Raw genomic sequence first — 22,097 nt, forward strand, 5'->3', positions numbered from 1 at the left:
ATAACATTATTTTTTTAAAGATAATCCCTTTCAAACGTTGGCCACAACTGCGCCATAATTCGGCCATCCGTAAACATGAATTTTGAATGACTCGCTGGAGACTTTAACTTTAGTAATGTTGGCTTCCAATGCTCAATCGAAGCTGGTCTATCCACAAAGCACTTAGACCTTACATACCGCACAAATAAGAGTTCAAAGGTGTGATATCACACGATCTTGGTGGTCAACCCACTGGTCCAAGACGAGAATGAGAGATAAATTGCTCACCGAAATGATGGCGCAGTAAATCCATTGTTTCACGGGAAGTAGCGCCGTCTCTCGTCGTGTTGGAACCAAATGTGTTTATGCCGTGGAGATTACGGGCTTCAATTTTCGGTATGAAAAAGTCGTTTAGTCGTTTATCATGGCTCGATAGCGTTCGTCATTCAATGTTACATTGGCGTCAGCCTCGCCTTCAGCCCATAAACCGCACCAAATGGTGTTTTCAATGGATGTGATGACTGTTTTTGAATGGCATCAGATTGCTCTTCAGTCCAAATACGGCAATTTTGCTTATTAACGTAGACATTAAACGAAAAATGGGCCTCATCGCTGTACAACATAACTTGGTCCGAGCGCGTGAGCAACACTTTTCACAGAGCATCGATTTCCTTCATACTATTGGACGATTTGTAAACGTCGTTGTGGGGCGTGTCGTCTTTCCATGAGGAAATGTAAATGAATACTGAAAAAAATTATGCATTTAGTTTGACAGTAGTCACGCGTGGTCTGTCAAAAAGACCCTATTGTAAAAAGTACCTCCCTTTACATTTTTTTCGGCAACTTAGTACAATTTTGAAATCTCAAATATCATCACTGGTACTTGCATATATTTAATGTTACATATCTAAGTATATCTCGATTGCGCTAGTCTATTAAAAAAAACGGTCATTATGCTAGCACAGCTCTAGTAAAACCCTAAGTCATTGCTGATATACATTTGTGGGTATAAAAACCAAAATAAAATTATGAATGACATCATAAAGATTTTTGTACTTGTATTTATGTGTGTGCTCGTATAAACCGAAAATTAGTAGGTAGCCAACTTACTAACTATTACTCTTATCTTACCTCTTGTCCTTTTCATTTTCAAGTTTTTCTGCTAATAACACATTTCGCTTTGAAGTTTTTAATTTCTTGCTTTTATTATTTTGGCTTTATTGTACAAAGACAAGCACCGTTATTAAGTGCTTTAATCTGGAGCAAATACATATTGCAAAACCTCGAAACTCGTTCATTTAGCCACATCGATTTGTCTCGTTTGCTAATTATCGTTTATAGGCGTCCAAGTATTGGTGGGGGTGTCTGACTAAGCCTACCACTGCAGGGGTTATATTAACAGGCAGCTTCAGCCTCTTAAATTATATAATTCAATACTTTCGAATTCGTGCTCTATGGATTAGGTTTAATGACAAACTGAAGGCGTTGGATTGAATTGATGTATGCACAATGATTTTGCCATTAAATTGGTAGTTAATTTATTCCACTAAAACTGGAGGATTTCAGTACTAAAAATACGTTTATGTATTTACATATATTTTGAAAAAAAAAAGAAAATATAGGAAAAAAATAGAGCGCGTAAAAGCATGCAAAAAACTACCAGAATAGTAAAATTTCCAACAAACTAAAGTAACGCATAAAACTCATATTTCGGAGAAGGTGTTTCTTTACGAGATCTGAGATTATAAGTTTAGGTAAAAGAGGCGATTATTAGCAAAATAAAAGTATTTTTTTTAGGTAGACAAAGAACTATACCAAATGATGCTAATATAGTAAATCTCCCGCTTCTGCACCTTTGTCAACTGTACCATAAAATGAGACTTTCAGCTATTAGTGCATAGATGTCATTAGGAGTATTTTTAAACCTTGCCAATGTTTTTTTTTTCATCTGTCATCTGTCAATAATATTTAGTTCATTGTTTGTTACGTTTCATAGAACAATGCATTTTTGTCGCTCTTAAAAATGTCGAATTTCGTGCCTTCAAACTACGATTTGCGGACATCGTTGATTTTCTGTTATCAATTGAAGAAAAACGCTTCTCAAGCTCATCAAATGCTTATAGGAGCTTATGGTGGACATGCTCTAAGTAGAGCACAGTGCTTCAGGTGGTTTGAAAAATTCCGAAGTGGTGATTTTAGCGTGGAGAACGAGGACCGTAGCCGGCCACCGAAAAGTTTGAGGACGCCGAATTGCAAGCAGTGTTGGATGAAGATGATGGTCAAACGCAAGAAATGATGGCAGAGAGTTGGGAGTGATCCAAAAAACCATTTTTGAACGTTTAAAAGACATGGGCATGATTTTAAAGGTCGGAAGATGGGTGCCGCATGAACTGACTGAAGGGCATCAACAGAACCGCAAAACCACTTGTGAAATGCTTCTCTCCCGGTTCAAAAGGAAGTCTTTTTTGCATCGAATCGTTATGGGTGATGAAAAATTGGTGTATTTCTCTAATCCCAAGCGTAAACGATCGTATGGTCCGCCCGGCCACAAGCCAAAAACAACGGCCAAACCAAATCGCTTCTGCCGCAAGGCAATGCTGTGTGTTTTCTGGGATCAGCGTGGTATGATTTGGTACGAGCTATTAAAACCAGGTGAAACAGTTGACGGTGCACGCTACCAACGACAATTGGCCGATTCCAACAGCGCTATACACCGAAAACGCCCAGAATATGCCGATCGGCGTCACAAAGTAATTTTTCTTGATAACAATGCACCGCCACATCCAACAAGAGCGACCCGGGAATTGGTGGAGACGTCCGATTGGGAACCGCTGGTGCATGCAGCTTACTCACAAGACTTGGCGTCTTCCGATTATCCTTTGTTTGCATCGATTTCATCCATTTGTTTGCAGCGGTTCAATTCTCACGAAGAAGCCAAAAAATGGCTCGATGATTGGTTTGCGGCCAAAGACGGCCAATTTTTTTGGCGCGGCATGCACAAATTGCCTGAAAGATGGGAAAAATGTGTCGCTAACGATGGCTATTATTTTGAAGATTAAGTTTGTAACCATTTTTTGTTAATAAACGTTTGAAATTGAAAAAAAAGTACTTCAGAATAGAGACTTGTGTTTCAGAATCCGTCAGATATACTTCAGAAGCGTGTCGAATATACTTCAGAATAGTCACTTGTATTTCAAAATTCATCAAATATACTTCAGAACATTTTTGAATATTATATCCACACATATTTTTTTTAAGTGCATACTTTAGACATCCTCTGACGTGCATTTTATACAGCTCGAAGTACCTTTGGAACTGCCTGGTTTGGAGAAAAAGAAATCCATTATTTTTGCGTAAAACTTAAAACTTTATTTAAGATGTTTCCGACTGTCCGATTTGGGCCAAATACGGCATAATTTTGCCATTTTAAAGGTAGCTTCATAATACCGCTCTCACAGAATTTTTTTTTGGTCCGTCAAGAATCACAATTTTCTCTGGATACCAATTTCATATCACTCAGAAAGTTTCGCAATAGAGGAAAACGTCGAAACAGTGGACCTGGCACCGGACTGTATGGTGGATGCATTAAAACCAAGCTTCCCCAGCAAGCTTCTGGAGTTTTTGGCGAGGCACTACAGACGTGTGTGATCATGCGTTGTCCTAATGGAACACAACACAGGCCAAGTCTGGCTGTTTCTGGTCAACTGCTAGCTTCAAACGGTCCAGTAGTTGATAGTACAGATCTGAATTTAGTGTTTGACCATACGGAATCATTTCATAATAAATAATTGACTTCAAGTCCCACCAACTACACAGCAGAACCTACCAGGCCGTTAGTCCAGTTTTAGCCACCGTTTGAGCTGCTTCATCACGCTTTGATCATTTCTTATACCCAGTAACCATCCGTTTAAGAAATGGGTCGATTTCACTCCCTTTAACTAAGGCTTCGAAGATGTATCGCGATTGCACGGCATTTATATAAAATATTGCAAGATACATTCATACATACACATATGTACTCATTATAAAAGGGAATGTTTCAGCAAAAGCAAGTTTGTGACATGGCACATATATGACATAATGTTGATGATATTTATTTTTGATTGAAATTTACTATATTTTGACGTTATTGTTGCAATAATTGTGGGTTTATCGATTTCCATGGAGAGGAAAATAAAGTCAAGATGGAATGTTCCGCGTATTAACCTATAAAGATAAAGAGATATAAAAACAGCTTGAACGAAAATCGCAGGTAATTCAAGGCTTTACACAACAACTAATAAGCGCTGACTGGCCTCCATAATTCGCTCCCCGTAAAAGAGTTGTGCCAAGTGTAAAACATTAAACAAATAATGACAAATTAAAAAGTTACTTGAAATAAAAACTGAAATAGAAACGAAAATCGAAATGAACTGAAATTTGTGTATCATTGCATGTTCATTAGAGAGGCTCAAATGTTTACTTTACTTTGTTTCGAAGACTAAAGTATTCTATTTTTTTTTTTCTTTTATTTTCTCCTATTTTATTTTATTTTATTTATTTATTTATTTATTTATTTATTTATTTATTTATGTCTAGAGTTAAATGGCAAAGACATTACGAAAAATTACAATTTATAAATATTTTTTTGTTTGTTTTATAAATTCTACTGGCAATTCTAAACAAAAAAGTTCATGGCAGCGCAATTCCTAAATGGACTTCGTGCCTCGTTATTTTGAATTTTATTTATCCCCAATGCATTTGCTATTTAATTTTGTTCAATTTTTGTGCGAAGAGAATGTATGCACTGTGAAACCTCTCTTGTGCGGACACTCACCATCAGTGAGCGTTTGTCGGTCCACAAGAAAAGTCCACTTAAAAGAGAGCAACTACTCCCGATACATAAAATTTGGTATAGAAAAACATGTCTGCTCAAGGGAGGTGTCCGGCTCATAGCGGTATCCGTTAAGAGACGTTACACTGCATTGGGTTGTAGCATACAAGAATTTCTTTTCTCATTTTTATTTTGGTCAAACTCCTCCACTAGAGAGCATAACATCAGTTATAACCTGCAACTTTTCACATTAATCCAACTGAGACGCATAGCAAACTTATTTTCAATGTTTCATTTAGATGACGAAATGGTAATATAGTTTATTAAAATATAGAAGATACAACAACAAATGTGAAGGTATTTTTAATGTAAAGATCTAATTGCACTGTATAACACAAAACAACAAGTTTCTGCCAATGGATTCAGGTAGTGAGGACAAAAAAATTATAAATGCCTCGGCGACTGGAAAGTTTACGTCTGAATTTTGTTGTCATTAAACACATTTTCCGTAAATGTAACAAAATAAAAAAATTGATTCGGGGTTAATAAATCAAATTAATAATAAGGAGGCTCAATATATCCATTTTAGAGTTACGTTCCCGTGAACTCTTTTGTTCAGAATTGCCAATAGTTCAGTCGCCGAAACGATCGGTTTTTTTTTTTTTAATTATACGAGTTGTAGGGCGAATTAATATGTCAATATTTTTAAATAACCCGGGGACGGGAAGTATATATAATAACAAAAATTAACAGAGCACTTTAAGAAAAAAATTTCATTAAAATAATTTTTTTTTTATAAATTTTCGTTATTCTGCCTTATTCATTGTACAGGTTCTAGTGCAAAATGGCGCAGATGTACAAAAGGATGTTTTTCTGTTATCTTGATGTTGTTCCACAAATGGAGGAACCTACAGTTTTAAGCCAATTTCGAACGGTAGATTTTTATGAGGAGCCTTTTCATGGCAGAAATAAACTCGGAGGTTGCCCATTGCCTGCCGAGGGGCGACCGCTATTAGAAAAAACTTTTTCTTCATTTTGGTATTTCGCGGAATCTACCTTTTCCGAATGCCACCGTATACTAGTCACGCACCAACCCATTCAGATCAAGATTGAATAGGCGTAATAAAGCGGAATTTATGTTTAATAAAACTAACAAATTTATTAATTTTAAAAACAAAATCTTCTCGTTTCGGAGGTTACAACTTTTTGATTGGAAATTCATTTTCGTAGAAAATTACAGTTTTGTGAAATCTAACAAACTGGTTTCGACTAACAGCAAAATGTCTAAGTACTGCAGTTAAAGAAATCAAGTCTGGTCTGGAAGGAGTATAGCCGAGAGGGCCTAACTCTAACTATTATACTTATGTACTTACATACGTAAAAACTTACACACTTAGAAACTTATTTACTTATACATTTATATACGTACATACTCACATACTTGTATATTTAGATATATACTTTTAAGCTTTTATAATATACTTACACACTTATGTGCTTATGTACTTATGTCTTTAGAAAATTGTATACTTAGATGCGTACATACTTCGATGCTATTCAACTTGTATACTTACACACTTAGATACTTACATACTTATAATCTTTTATACTTATGCACTTATAATCTATAAGTAATATGTTTATATACTTACATACTTATATACTTAGACTCTTATGTACTTATATGCTTACACCATTAAATACTTATACATCTATATATTAAAATACTTATATGCTTATATACTTATATTGTTATATACTAATACATACATTAGGCCTTTTATGCTTACACACTTAGATACTTACATATTTATATACTCTTATACCTATGTACTTATAATCTATTAGTAATTTACTTAAATACTTGCATACTTATATACATAGAAGCTTATTTACTTGTATACTTACACACTTAAATACTTATATACTTAAATACTTATATGTTTATATACATTTAAGCTTCTATGATTACGCACTTATATACTTAGATACTTATATACCTATAACTTTATATACTTGTTTACTTACACTCTTAAATACTTATATACTTAAATACTTATATGCTTATATACTTTTAAAATGTTATCTTTCTACACTTAGATACTTACGTACTTAAATACTTAGATACTTATATACCTATAAATTTATATACTTGTTTACTTACACTCTTAAACACTTATATACTTCAATACTTATATACTTACATATTTATATATTTATATACTTATATACTTTTAAACTTTTATACTTACACACTAATATACTTAGTTTACTTGTTTACTTAGATGGTTATATATTTACATACTTACATACTTATATTCTAATATACTTAAATACTTGCTTACTTATGTATTTTTGTACTAATATTTATTTAATTATTTAATTGGTCCAAGAGTATACAATCATATTATACAAAAAACGAATAGCACAAAGTAACTTAAAACTAATTACATAATATATAATAAATTCAAAAGCTAAAAAGCGTAGTAAAACATATTAAAAAAAGCTGCCCTTGAAACAGAGACATTAACGGTGGCGCATAAAATTCACGAATAGGATCATCAGAAGAATAAATAGTACTCGCAAACACCCCCTAGAGCGGAAGTAAGTTACGAAGCGGAAATATTCTTACATATTTATTTATTTACATACTTCTACTAGCCCTAACCCCCTAACACACCACTACGATTTCTTCTCATACACACGCCGCACACTGGGGATTTCTGTACAGAGATGCGGAAAAAAGTATACATCCCAAAAAATATTTACATTTTTACTACGAACGAAGTTGTATATATTTGTGTATGAAAAGAATATGTTTAAAAACTATTTTTTAATTAAAAAAATTTTAAAAAACAATTTTTTTTAAAATTCATAAATTTTAATTTTTTTTTTTTTATTAATATAAGCTAGCAAATATTTACGCACAGGATACATGTAAGTTCATAATTCTGAATTACCCTCAAAATGTCAAAACAAAATTAAAAGTGTTTCGTTATCATTATGCACACACTAGAAAGCGTTTAGTTATTATCATTGCCAAAATATAATCAGTGGCGCCTGGTTGCACCTGGTGGCACCTGCAATTGATTAAAACTGAAAGAGACGCTATTAAGCAACACGTTGATACTAGTTTCTGACCGTAGGTAAATGTAGCTCCACTTGCAGATCCAAGAATATGAAGGAATATGATTTTTTTTTTTTTTTCGTAAAATTAATTATAAATAGATAATCAAATGCTTCACAGCCTTTGTTCTTCCGGCTAAAATATATAAAATTATCGTACCCTAAATGAAAAATAAAAAATTGGAAGTCGGCTCAAGCAAAAGGAAAAAAAAACCACCTTGGGCTTCGAAGTTTTTTCTTAGTCAGTTCAATACTATGAAAAAATTATACTTTTGACATATCTATAAAAAAAAACTGTAAGTCGGAGTTTAGTAATTCTTTTTGATTTTATTGTTGGTTCTATTCTGGAATTTAGAAATACCATTAAACATTGCGTAGGCGGTATGTTGCAAATTTGACTTTCTTCCGCTAAATCCCCAGTGTGCGCCGTTGCATGAGTATCGCTTAATTTATTTACTGTAGTGTGCCCAATCGTCGACACTTCGGCCTAAAATATCTTTTGTGTTCGTTGCATAAGTGTAAATACACTAGTAGTTTTTGTTATAAAAATGTAGCTTAAGCTACAACAAAAAACATATAAAGTCAAATATCAAATTTTGTACAATTTTTTTGAAATTTTTTAAAAATTGCATCAAAACTTTCAAACTTTTATATCAGAATTTTTAGAAATTTTCTATTCATGCAGTTTTACAGCTCATTGAATTTTGAAGAAAAAAAAAGAAGAATAAATAATTGAAATGTAAAAGAATAATCCAAAAATATCAAGGTAATGTTAATATCAGACGGTTGCTTCGAAATGGTTATTTAAATGCCTTGTAGAGATTGATTAGTAAAACCGCTCTCAGCTGGCTGTCAAAAAATCCCACAGCTGAGATAGATCACCTGATTCCAAAGCGCTCTTTTATGTAACATTCTTCTTTTTCTTCAGGTGTTTAAACGCTCGTGGGACATAGAGCATCATGGTTGCATAAAAGAAGATTAGATTTCATAGAAAATCGTATCAAAAAGGCTAAAAAATGAAGTAAAAACTCAGATATTTCTGAATAAAAAGCATTATTATTAGCTAAGAAATATATTAAAAATATTGGTTATTGTAAATTTTTTTTTGTCGATATTCTATTGTTTTTAATGTTACCACAAAATTTCTAATTTGGCATAGCAACCTCGCCAAAACGCTCAAGTAAAAAGATCAAGCACTCACACCATCACTCACTTGACTGCCTGTAAAATTCACTCCAAGGCTGCAGTAAAAAGTTAGGAAGAAGAAGAGTGTTTTTACTTGCACGTTTTACAACGTTTATTTTGTTGTACAAAAAATAAACGATTAATTGTAATCGCCTTCAGCGTCCTTGAGGTAAGCTGATTTCAAATTGCTTTCCAGTTCTTTAGAAACTTTCACTTTCATACATTTTTGGTTTCCTGGGTAGTCACTCTGCTGGTAGACTACTCTTATAGCCATAACGGCAGAAGCGAGGCGTGCCGCCGATCTCAATCTAAAAATGTGTCAATTCATCCACCTACTATACTCGTACATCAATGAAAGTGGAGTAATTGCTGTTAACACCGCTGATGGCTGTAAAGTTTAGACAGCAACCGTCAAACAGTGGCATACAAATGTTGGTGTATATCGACAAGCCAAGGCGGCCACTTAATCATATGCTGCCCTTGCACAACGCACAAATCGTCAGATACCCGTAGAAATAAAAATGCACAACAAACACAGCTTAAGAAATTTATGAAAAAGAGAAAAAATAAAGCTCCTTTAATAGCAAGCCTTGCAAGAAGCGATGCGCGTTTGTTTTTAGTTTTTATTTTTTCTATCTATCTACATATGTATGTAGGTATGTAGGTTATATTTCCACTTCACTTTTGTTTTTGTAATAACTTGATTGAACAAATTTTGTGGTCTCATTTGCGCGTCCATATGCAGACATTGGGCAGTTGAGCGCGCTACCTTTTAGACGTCTGCACATGAGTATGCAAATGCGCATGCGCTGCGGCGCTACGCAGCTCGTCAATCAACCAACCAGCCAGCGAGGCGACTAAGCGCTCTTGAGTTTGCCGGTATTGCATTGCTTTTATTTAATTATTTCACTTTGCTGCATGTTTACTTATCTATCGCGCATACACACAAATGCCAAGCTTTAGCTGCGTCGCGGCGATATATTGCAGCTGATAACGTTGACACCGTTTTCATATTTTCATAGCCGCTTTCGGCGGCGTCGCTGTTGGCGCTGTGGTGTTTATCATTTGTTATTTTTATTTTTTGGTGTTTCTGAAACTCTTTGCTGTTTATCGTACTAACGCTGGGTCGCTGCACACACCGTTTTAGTCGCGCATTTTCTTTTGCCATTCATTTTGTAAAAGATGTTTAAATTTTTTTTATTTCTTCGACTTTCGCATCTGTCTCGCTATGATTAGCATTTATTAGCATCTATTAGCAGCAAAAAAAACATTAATTATTTTTCTTTTGCTACTCGCACACTTCATTTAGTTTGCCACGTAGCCGCCACAGCCAAACTGCATGTCAACGCGCATCAATCACGGCGACATCATTTTGGTGCTTTGAACTCATTGCCGCTATGCTTATTTTATTGCATGAATTTTAACAAGCGCAAGCGTTTTCGGTCAAATTGAACCCACTGATGTCGGAAGTACGAGCGCGTCCTTTCTACCATGCAAACGCGCCAGTGTGCTCGATACATACATCTTCTCATAATTTACGCTTGTGTGTTTGAGGCTAAGGCGATCGCAGTGCGCGTGTTGCAAATTCTAGTAGAAGGGTGCGCGAAGCACAATTCATACGCGGGTACGAAAAGTGGAATAAAAAATCTTGTTGGATGGAAGAACCCCAGATTGAATGGAATTCGCTTACGGCTGGAACAAGAAGAGCATTACGCGAATACTCCATTTTACATTTGGCTTCATGATAAGGAAGATTACACTCTGGTATATTGAAATTAATTCTCTCCAAAGAATTCGACAGTCAATATTGTCAATATTCGCCCCACACACCCTAATACCGAGTAAGATTTCGAAATAATAAAGGGTTTTCCAATAAAAATTGTTATTGGTGAATTGATTGCGCTATCGAGAGATGATTAACGATTTTTTATGACCGGAATTGGATAGTATTGATTGATCTTTACGGGAAAAGTTTCCGCACCGTGTTATCTCTCGAAGAGATGATCACAATTGGCCACCGAGGTCTTGTGATTTAACATTTTGTGACTTTTTTCTTTGGGGCCACGTGAAAGAGAAGGTCTACGCCAACAGCTCAGGGTCGATTCAAGACCTCAAAGATGGAATTAGTGAGGCTATCGAGGACATGGGGCAGCCACTTTGCAATTTTGCTGGTTATGGAAATTTTCATGAAAAGGATATTGTCCTGTAAGCGTGGTCGTGGTGGTAATTTGCCTGATGCCACTATTAACGGCATACCTTCCTCTTTATAATAAAATAAACATCCGATCATTTATATTAAAAAAGCATTTTTTTTGAATATCAAAATAACACCACGCGTTTTCCAGCTTTATGACTTATGTGTGTATCAAATGAAAAGTTACTCTAAAAAATAACGCCAAAATCTTTAACAAAGAAACTATGTAACAAAGAACGAGAAATGGGTTAAGTCGTCAGCAAAATACTGGGAATTTTCATATACGTAATTTTAAAGCACTTTATGATATTTAAAGGAAGCCGAGAATTACCACACCAATGTCCTTTTGAAGCTCCAGTGTGTTAGCGGGTTTCAAAATTTTGGAAAGTATCTTTAAATCATCAGCTTAGATAAAAAATTTCGCAAAACAAAAGCAACTTTTAGGTAGGGAATAAGTTCGTGCGTTTTTACAGAAGTATTTTATTTAACCAAAAAATAAAAATTATTTCAATAAGTTATTCAATTATAAAGGGTGGTTAAATTTTAAAGGCCGATGTTGAATGTCAACCACACCTAAGCGCCAAGCTTTTTCTGCATTTTATTTGACATCTTTCAATTTCAGACTAACTCAATTTGTATCATGGAAAGATGCATAATCGAGCAACGCGCTAAAGTTATTCAGGCTTATTATGAAAACGGGCTTTCAAATCAAAATGCATATCAAAGAAAATCATCTTCAGTGATGAGGCACATTTTCACTTCAGTGGATTCGTCAATAAGCAGAATTGTCGCATTTGGGCGAATGATAATCCAAGAGTGATTGCCGAAAAACAAATGCACCAACAAAGAGTAACTGTTTGGTGCGGTTTATGGGCCGACGGCATCATTGGGCCGTATTTTTCCCCAAATTAGGCTGGTCAGGCAGTTACTGTGAGATGATAATGAACTTTTTATGGCCCGAATTGGAAGATATGGATGTGGATGATATGTCGTTTGAGCAGGATGGTGCCCCTTGTTACACAGCTATCGAAACAATGACTCTTTTGCGCGAAAAATTTGATGGCCGAATAATCTCACGTCGCGGCGATATCAAGTGACCGCCAAGATCATGTGATTTGACACAGTTGGACTTCTTTCTTTGGGGTTATTTGAAAGAAAAGGTGTACGTCGAGAAGCCAGCAACAATTCAAGAGCTAAGGAATGAGATGATTCGGCACATTAATGGCATAGAACCTCAATTAAGCCTCAGCGTCATCGAAAATTCGGACCATCTGATGGAGGGTTGCCGCCGAGGCCGCGGCGGCCATTTGGCCGATATTTTGTTCTATACATAATTGAGCCATACCAAAATTATCATGATAAATAGAAATTATAATAATTTCCTAAAAAAAATTTATTTTATTCAAAATCAACACCGGCCCTTGAAACGTAATCACCCTTTACATTCGTCATTGCTATTTACAACCTCTTCCCACCTCTCGCCTAATTTGTTAATTCCGTTCCGCAAAAAAACGCCTGGTGTGGTGTCAAAAAAGTGGTTGAGCCAGTTTTTAAGGACCTCTTTGCTATTTCATATGGTTTGACAGGGAGCGGAAAAGATGGTAATCGGCCGGTGCAAGTTGAGGAGAATGCGGCGGATACTGAAGGACGTCCCATTCGAGCTCTTGGAGTGTGGTTTTGACGACTTGTGCTATATGGAGCCTGGCGTTGTCGTGAAGGAGTATGGTTTAATCATGTCGATCAGGTCTTTTCAGGCAAATAGCCTCATTCGTGCGGTGTAGCTGGGCAATGTAGAGTTGCTCGTTGACCATTCTTTTCGAGCATTTCCCAGTGCACCATGCCCTCCCAGTCCCACTAAACACATAACATGGTCTTCTCTGAAGATCCGGTTTGACTCGCAGCTTTGGCGTATCTCCTGGAGGCACGCACTGCTTTCTTTGCTTCGTACTGATATATAGGCACAAATTCTGCCGTGACGATTCGGTACACAAAGCGCTGTTTATGACCGCGTGTTGCTGTATGGCGGGCAAGATGTTGAGAAGCAATTTGAAGGCAACTTTCTTCGTTTTTTTCGTTGACGTCGTGAGGCACCCAGCGTCGCAATATTTCGGCAAATCCAATTGAATTAAGGTGAATGAGAATCGTTTTATGATCGCAGATCAATATTTCCGCCAACTCACGACTGGTCTGGCGACCGTTCTCCTTCAAAAGTGATTTGAAACATCCTTCATTGAATTGTGAAGGCCTTCCGCTGCGAAACGTGTCATCGATGTCAAAGTCGCCAAAGTAGATCTATTGTGCAAAGCCTGCTAGGTACACTATATTTTAAGACTTTTTAAAATTTTTAGACATTCTGGGATTTATTGCTCCACAGTTTATATACAGGCACGGCAGTACCACCCGGGCGCTGTAGCCGTTTTCTGCCTAGTGCAAGACATTTACAAAGAATAAGTTCTCAAATTTCAGTGCCCATTTCACAGAATCGACAGATGATGGTCTCAGAGAGGCCAATTTTGTTTAAGTGATATCTCAGGCAACAGTGGCCTGTAAAGAAGCCAGTTAAAAGTCTTAAGTCTACACTAAGTGAAAGTATCTTATCAGAAATGCCCCTGTCCGGCGTTAGGAATTGTTTCGCTTCTCGCTGATCGATGGAGTTTATCCAGTGTTCAACGAATTTCTTCACCTCCCGGGTCCTTAGAAGTGCGTTGATGCGGCCCACAGAAAGGTTCAGGACCAATAAGGGGTATGTTTGCCCAGGTCGTCCGCTATTTCATTTCGCTCGTGTGCTTCGGGTCCGCAAACCCAAGCCAATAATAATGTGTTGAAGTTCCCTAGCATATTAAGAAGATTCTGGCAGTCATATACCATTTTTAAGGTGATTGTAGTTGATAGGTGGGCTTTCAAGGCCGCCTGACTATCTGAAAGTATGTAAATGTGAGCTCCTCTCATTTTTCTACGGAAACATTCTCCGACACATATTTCAATGGCATATATTTCTGCCTAGAAGATTGTTGGAATCGATTTTTTTAAATTTTAGTCCATTCATTAGGGTGGAAAACAATCATCATACCGTCTTATAATTTCGATCCAGTGTACCTGGTTTAAAGGTGGTAGAATTATTTTCCCACGCCGGAAGTTCGTGCAAAGAATGGGTTTGGAAGATAATGTAACCACACTATGAAGAACAGGAGTATGTCGGAAAGCTTCTAAAATCAGTAGATGTCCTTTCATATCTAAAATCATTAGGTAGAAGTTGCCTTTTAATCTTAAGGCGTTCAAACAAGCTTCTGTTTCAATTAAGATTGGAAGCGGTATGCGTAGGAGTACACCTAATGCGTCATTCTGGAGCTGAGTCCCCATGTTTTTCCAAAAAGCCTTGCGCAGGCATAGAATGAACTTGTGCCTTTTGCAATTACTTTCTCAAGATGAATGTTCCAAGTGAGCGTTTTGTCCGTGGTATGGAGGTTCTGGGGAGAGTTGAAAAGTCTGTCCATTTAGGACAGTGCATTTAATGTTGATGCTCCTTTTCCTAGTGAACGGCACTAGCGCAGTTTTAGATGGGTTAATAGAGATCCCTTAGTTCCGAGAACATAGTTTATGCGAAGAAATTTATCCAAACAATTAAAATATTTTGAGTAACGTATAAAATTTGCAAGAAAAAGTTTATTACCAGTTTTCTAAAATTCTTTAACTTTTTCTTTTATACTATGAATAAGTTCGTGCGGTTTTACAACAGATGGCGTAACTTGATTATTATTCCATCGATCCACATTTCCAAACATTCATTGGAGAGCTACTGTCGTAAGGCACAAACGTCAGTATAAGTTTTTTATTTGAAGCGTAAACAACAATATTTTTACCACACTTGAAAATGTCGAATTTCGTGCCAAATAATGTGTTTTTGCGGGGAATTCTTCTTCATTATTTTAATATGAAGAAAAAAGCAGCCGAAAGTCATCGTATCTTGGTGGAAGTTTATGGTGAGCATGCTCTAGCTGAGCGAACGTGCCAGAAGTGGTTTGCACGCTTTAAAAGTGGTGATTTTGGCTTGGAAGACGAAGAACGCGAGGGTGCGCCGCCAAAGTTCATGGATACCGAATTGGAGGAATTGCTCGATCAAGATCCGGCTCAAACGCAAGAAGAGGTTGCAAAAACTTTGGGAGTTGATCAATCAACCATTTCCAAACGTTTAAAAGCCATGGGAATGATCCGAAAGGTAGGCCATTGGGTGCCGTATGAATTGAAGCCAAGAGACGTTGAACGCCGTTTTATGGCATGCGAACAACTGCTTCAACGGCACAAAAGAAAGGGTTTTTTGCATCGAATTGTGACTGGCGATGAAAAGTGGGTCCATTACGACAATCCAAAACGTCGGGGAACGTATGGATACCCTGGCCATGCTTCAACATCGACGTCGGCGCAGAATATTCATGGCCTGAAGGTTATGCTGTGTATCTGGTGGGACCAGCTGGGTGTTGTGTATTATGAGCTACTGAAACCGAATGAAACGATTACGGGGGATGTCTACCGACGACAATTGATGCGTTTGAGCCGAGCACTGCGAGAAAAACGGCCGCAATACGCCGATAGACACGACAAAGTTATTTTGCAACATGACAATGCTCGGCCACATGTTGCACAAGTGATCAAAACATACTTAGAAACGCTCAAATGGGATGTCCTACCCCACCCGCCGTATAGTCCAGACCTTGCGCCATCCGATTACTATCTCTTCCGATCGATGCAACATGGCCTGGCTGACCAGCACTTCCGTAATTACGATGAAGTCAAAAAATGGATCGATTCGTGGATTGCGGCAAAACCGACCGAATTTTTCACAAAGGGAATCCGTGAATTGCCAGAAAGATGGGAAAAAGTAGTAGTAAGCGATGGACAATACTTTGAATATTAAATTTGTAACCATTTTACGTCAATAAAGTTTAAAATTTCGAAAAAAAACCGCACGAACTTATTCATAATCCTATTAGTTTATAACGTCTTTTCTTTATAAACGGAATATTACTCAAGGAAAATTCAAATATTGAAGTTTTGAAAATTTGATAGCAACTAGAAAGGGCAGAGTAGAATAAAGCGCATCAAGCGATTTTTATTTTTATTTTGCCGAATCGAGTGTTCCCTATATACGTTTTCGGGGTCTGAAATTGAAATGAAATTTGAATAGGTCGACCCAAGGAGCACCAAGAGATTTGGTGGCTCCTAAAACACTCAGGCTAAAAAGCTCCTTTTATTAAGAGCGTTTTGAAGAGGGTAGATAGTCAAGTGAGATAGGAAAGAATAGAGACAGAGATAAAGGTACATAGTTAGTCCTGTGAGAATTTTCCAGATTCTTTGGCAAATCTGTACATATTCTCCAGTTTTAGAAAACGAATATTACTCATCCTCACATTCTCACGACATCGGAACCCAAAACTCGTGGCCTTGCTCGAGCAAAGGCAGGACACTCACACACAAAGTGCTCAGTGCTATCCGCCTCCTCCAAGCAAGACAGGCACATTGGGTCCTCAATGATTCGAATGGTGTTCATATGCTGACCCCATGGGTTGTGTCCTGTAATAATACGGACCATCAACCGAACATCTTTCCTTCCAAGTTTTAGTAGAAAGTTTGACAGTTTTCTGTTCGGACCCTTCACAAAACACTTTGCAGTTCTGCAGCGTTCTAGACCGGACCATCGCTCTTTATGTAGATTGCATACATAATCGCTAATCCAATTCATGGTTCCTGCGGAACTGATTCCGTTTATTGGTTCTGGCACTTGTAAGGGAACCGCTGATCCACGGTTGGCAAGGGGCTTATTGACTCGCTCTTATATTTGTAAGTCAATACGCCGCTCTGACTCCAATTTACTGTCGCACAATTTTGCATATATTGTTGCTGGCGACAATGTGGCTGCGCGCACCGCCAACTCAGCGGTGTTGGGACGCTGTTTGATACCCGCGGCGATCGTTGCATGACGGACGTCCTATTCTCGTTACCAATAACCATAAGCGCTGTTAGTTTTCCTGGCCATGCAACAGTGGTAAATATTACTTTGTAACTCGCGTAATTTTTTCGCATTAATTTTTATTTGTTGTTGTTTTTCTGCGTCAAAGCACCAAACGTAAGCCACTGACTTAGTTTCTTTCATCCAGTTGAACAGCCAGTGTCGTGGCTGTGCCTGATGTATGTATGTAAGCAGGTACGAGTATGTTAATAGCTTTGCTATTGTTGTAAGCGTCTTATGTCTTGCTGTGTAAATTTTATATTTTTTGATTTTGCTTTTATTTCTCACCTCTTTTTTTCTGTATTACCCTCCAATTCATGCTTTGCATTTTGGTTTTTCGCTTTATAACCGCCGCGCAGTCGCTTCGCCGCACTACCTGTGTCGACTTTACGTCTTTTGTTTTTTCTTCTTCTTCTTCTACTTGTAGTTTTATTACTTTCAGCGATTTTTTTTTTTGGTTGTTGTTTGTTTCTTTAGGGGGTAGTAGGTAACATTTATTTTCGTGTTTGTTGTACGTATTGTAAATCACTAAAACTTGTTTGCCGGCCCTAGCGTTGTTGCGTAGCCCGTCGCTCAGCGCGCGACGCGCGTCGCTGCGCTGCTGAGGAAAGCGCTCGTTGCAGGGAGAGCAGTGGCAGCAGCGGCGGTAGCAGTGTATTTGCAAGCGATTTGTGCCGCGAAAAACATTTAGTGTGTAAGCATAATTTTTGGTATAAATTGGTCAGTCGGTTTGTGGAACAGCATCAGTTCCAACGGTTTCTTCGTACAGCTAAGTAGTAGTCTCATCCTCATAGACCATCAACGCAAAATGGTGGGTGAACTGAAAAACTAAAAAAAATGTATTAGTTTGCAAGCATTTTTTTTATAAAAGTGAATGAGAAGCATTTAGGCTTCCAAGTGATCCTGGCAGTCGAAGTGTAACATTCATTCGAACAAATAGTGAAGTCACCTGCCACAAAAAGTTGGCAGCGTAATTTTAGTATTTATTTCAAATCCGAAAGAGTGTAAAATGGTTTAAAAAACAATGGAGCTCGAGAATACTTACAAAATCTCAGCCTCATCCGGAAAAAAAAATATAAACTAAATATTGCATAATTAAATTTCCGCAGAACTTTCCGTGTTTCTCATTGAAGCCTGAAACGAAAGTGCCAACTTGCTGTTATCAAGAGAAGTACTGAGAGATACAGAAATAGTGCAAAATCTTTTAACGCAGCTTTTGCTAAGAGTACTCTGCTTTATTGTCCTTTTAGAATTAATTACAACTCGAGTCAACTCTTTTAGGAACAGTAATTGTCAAAAATAAATTTTAAAAATTCTCGAAAAATAAACCACAAACTGCATGCCAAGCGCGTTACTGAAAAAATTGCATTTCCGTAGACAGAGAAAGTTTATAAAACATTCACTACACTAATAAGTATTTCTAAATAATTTAATCATTTTTACGCAGTCGCTGAAGCTTGCTTAAAGAAGAGCTATGAAACATATTACTTTCACTTTCTATCTTAACTCCCCTACTAAGTCAATTAAATCAAGCTCTTTATCTCTCTCCTCTCTCTCTCTCTTTCATTACAGAAATTCTTCATTGCCACCACTCTTGCCTTGGTCGCCTTCGCGTCGGCTGATGTCAGCCATTTGTCGAGGACGTACCTGCCACCCTCCTCCAGTTATGGTGCTCCATCCTACTCATCGGGTGGTTCACACTCTTCTGGTGGTTCCCTTGGTGGTTCCTACTCATCCGGTGGTCCCCTTGGTGGTTCCTACTCATCCGGTGGTTCCCTTGGTGGTTCCTACTCGTCCGGTGGTTCTCTAGGCGGTTCCTACTCATCGGGTGGTTCCCTTGGCGGTTCATACTCCTCAGGTGGCGCTGCTGGTGGCTCATACTCTTCAGGTGGTGGCGGTTCCTCTTACTCTGCCCCATCCAACGAATACTTGCCACCTTCTCCAGTTTACTCTGCCCCAGCACCAGCACCAGTCTACTCGGCTCCTGCACCTGCTCCAGTGTACTCTGCTCCAGCACCAGCTCCAGTTTACTCTGCCCCAGCACCAGCACCAGTCTACTCTGCTCCCGCTCCAGCACCAGTGTACTCTGCACCCGCACCAGCACCAGTGTACTCTGCTCCCGCACCAGCTCCAGTTTACTCTGCTCCATCATATTCTTCGGGCGGTAGCGGTGGTGGTTCATACTCCTCAGGTGGTTCAGCTGGTGGTTCTTATTCTCACGGCGGCTCTTACTCTAGCGGTGGCTCATACTCTAGCGGCGGTTCTTCGGGATACTCTGGCCCATCGAACACCTATTTGGCTCCAGCGGCGCCCAGCTACTCATCGGGTGGTTCCTCATACCCCTCAGGTGGCTCATCCTACTCGTCAGGCGGCTCATCATACTCTGGTGGTGATGTTGGTACCCAGTATGCTTCTAACGGTGGTTACGTCTACAGAAAGAAGTAAATCGTGCGGAACTGCACATGTTAGTCAAGCTGTGTTTGTACTTTAGAGCACCTTAGCATTAATTGTTTTATACTTTTGAATTGCTCAAGGTGCTCCATACAAACAAGTCACAAACCACCATCTCATTCTTCCTAAACAACATGTTGTAAATAATTCTCTTTTTTTTATTAAATACATTTTTGTTTTAAAAAAATTAATTTTTTAAAGTATTTTTCTTTCGAATATAAGTATGTATTTGTGAATGGGATGAGGTCGGAAATCTCTCACTCACTCCAGAAGACGTATTCGCTTTTTATGAAGTCCTCTGTGGGCGTTTAGTTTAGTAGAGATGCAATCACCATAAACTCTTTACGAGCTCAGTCTTACCTCTTTTGTCTTTTCGAGACTTCTAAGGAAGATTGACTTAAAATATTAGAGTCGATTGTGGGTTTACGCCTTTTTGGAAGTATTGGCGGTTCAGTGTCCACTGTTGGCTCCGGGCATCTTACTTAATTTCTCAGTAGATTACGAAACGGTGGTTGTGATATCTGCTGCGCTGTTTTCAAGTTTTTTGGACTGTATTACCATTTTATCTCTACGTCATTCCATGCAGTATTTATTTGTCCGTGAATAAACTAAATAGTTGCATGCATTAAGTCCCGATTTGGACAGGGAAACATTTTGTTCGTGGGACGGAGAAGAGAGAGAGGTTTTTGTGTCCCGTACTGGCGAAAAGTTTTGTGCTTCCTATTCGTATTGGCGAACTTAAAGAAATTAACGTCAAAAGCAACGAATATTACCGAAAACAATTCTGTCCGTGTGACCATGAATGAAACATCAAAGAAAAATTACCAGTGTCTCCCTTCCAGATGTGTCTGTGCGTAAATCGGGACTTAGGGAAGTCCAATGACACGTAATCACATTTTATAGTACAATCATCCATGTCTCTATTTTGTATCCAACTGATTTCTGTACAGCTTGGGTGCCTATTATCGATTTGTTCTTTTATTCTTTAGAGATCAATGAGTTAGGAAAGTACAGGCGAAAACGAATTCCAACTTTATCGAAAAAAAGTTTAATTCTTCGTAAAACTTAGGACTGAATAGTATAATAGTCTCATTCCACGGAGAGCTTAACTACCTTTAAGAGCTGTGTTAAATTTCAGAAACAAAAAGCGATGTCACTGTCATGGAGTTAACCCAAATAGCTAATTTTTGTTTAGATTTGAGGCGTGTTAAAAGCAGATAGCTACCAGAGTTTCACGCATTTTTATGTAAAGAGGTTTTATGTTTATAATATAGTTAAGCTCAAAATAGAGGCAAAGCTAATGTTTCGCACGAAAATTGTACCACCCGAGACTAATAATAAATTATTATTAATAATGCGCCTGAAAATATGTTGTGAAAACTATTAACATTTTCGTACCACTGTTTTTCTTGACTTAAAATTCTCTGTTCGGCAAGCAAAGCTAAGTTAACTCTGCTCTAAAATGTATATAAAGGGTGGTTAAACTTCATGGGCCGATGTTGAATGTGAACCACACCTAAACGTCAACGACGCCGTTGGACTTCTTTCTTTGGGGTTATTTGAAAGAAAAGGTGAACGTCGATAAGCCAGTAACAATTCAAGAGCTACAGGATGAGATGATTCGGCACATTAACGGCATAGAACCTCAATGATGCCTCAGCGTCATAGAAAATTTGGACCATCGGATGGAGGTGTGCCGCCGAGGCCGCGGCGGCCATTTGGCCAATATTTTGTTCCATACGTAATTGAGCCATACGAATATTATCATAATAAGGAGAAATGACAATAATTTCCTAAAAGAATTGTTTTTTATTCAAAATCAACACCGGCCCTTGAAACTTAACCACCTTTTATATTCAAATGCGATGGTAGGTAACCGGCTGAATATAGTCGAATGTGCCTGAAAGTTTGCTGAATGGAATTTAGGTGTTATCTGCCCATATCCATGATGCTATCTAATGAATCTGTGCCAACGGATGCATAATCAGTATTTTCGAAATTGAACATAAGATTACGTACGTACGTATATCGAAAGGCCATCATCTGTCAACTGTTGGGAAGCCTTTTCTTTGTATTTCCAGATTAGAGCTTGTCTTATATTTGCTCAAACACCACTAACAGGTACCGCATAAATACTTTCGGTAGCATTTGATGCTATTCGTACGACGATCCTTAGACCGCAGAGCCACGGTATCTTTATATGATATATTTATACGCTTTATGGGCGTTTGACCGAGCTCCTGCTCCTATAGTACTTGATGTTGTTCCTCAAATGAAGGGGCCAGAAGAGACCTACAGTTTTAAGCCGACTTCGAACGGCAGATGTTTTTTATGAGGAGCTTTTC

General features: G+C 37.9%; 1 protein-coding gene across 1 annotated transcript in view; it reads left to right on the forward strand.

Moving 5' to 3' along the window:
- Positions 1–19,788, forward strand: part of LOC129238145 (uncharacterized) — a 52,597-nt gene extending 32,809 nt beyond the window's left edge. The window contains exons 4-5 of the mRNA XM_054873181.1: positions 17,854–18,021; positions 18,874–19,788. Coding sequence (XP_054729156.1) covers positions 17,854–18,021; positions 18,874–19,746 — 1,041 coding nt within the window. The 3' untranslated portion in view covers positions 19,747–19,788. The remainder of the gene's footprint in view (positions 1–17,853; positions 18,022–18,873) is intronic.
- Positions 19,789–22,097: the final 2,309 nt, after the last annotated feature.

This window comes from Anastrepha obliqua, chromosome 2 (assembly GCF_027943255.1).
Source record: "Anastrepha obliqua isolate idAnaObli1 chromosome 2, idAnaObli1_1.0, whole genome shotgun sequence".
Classification (NCBI taxonomy): domain Eukaryota; kingdom Metazoa; phylum Arthropoda; class Insecta; order Diptera; family Tephritidae; genus Anastrepha; species Anastrepha obliqua.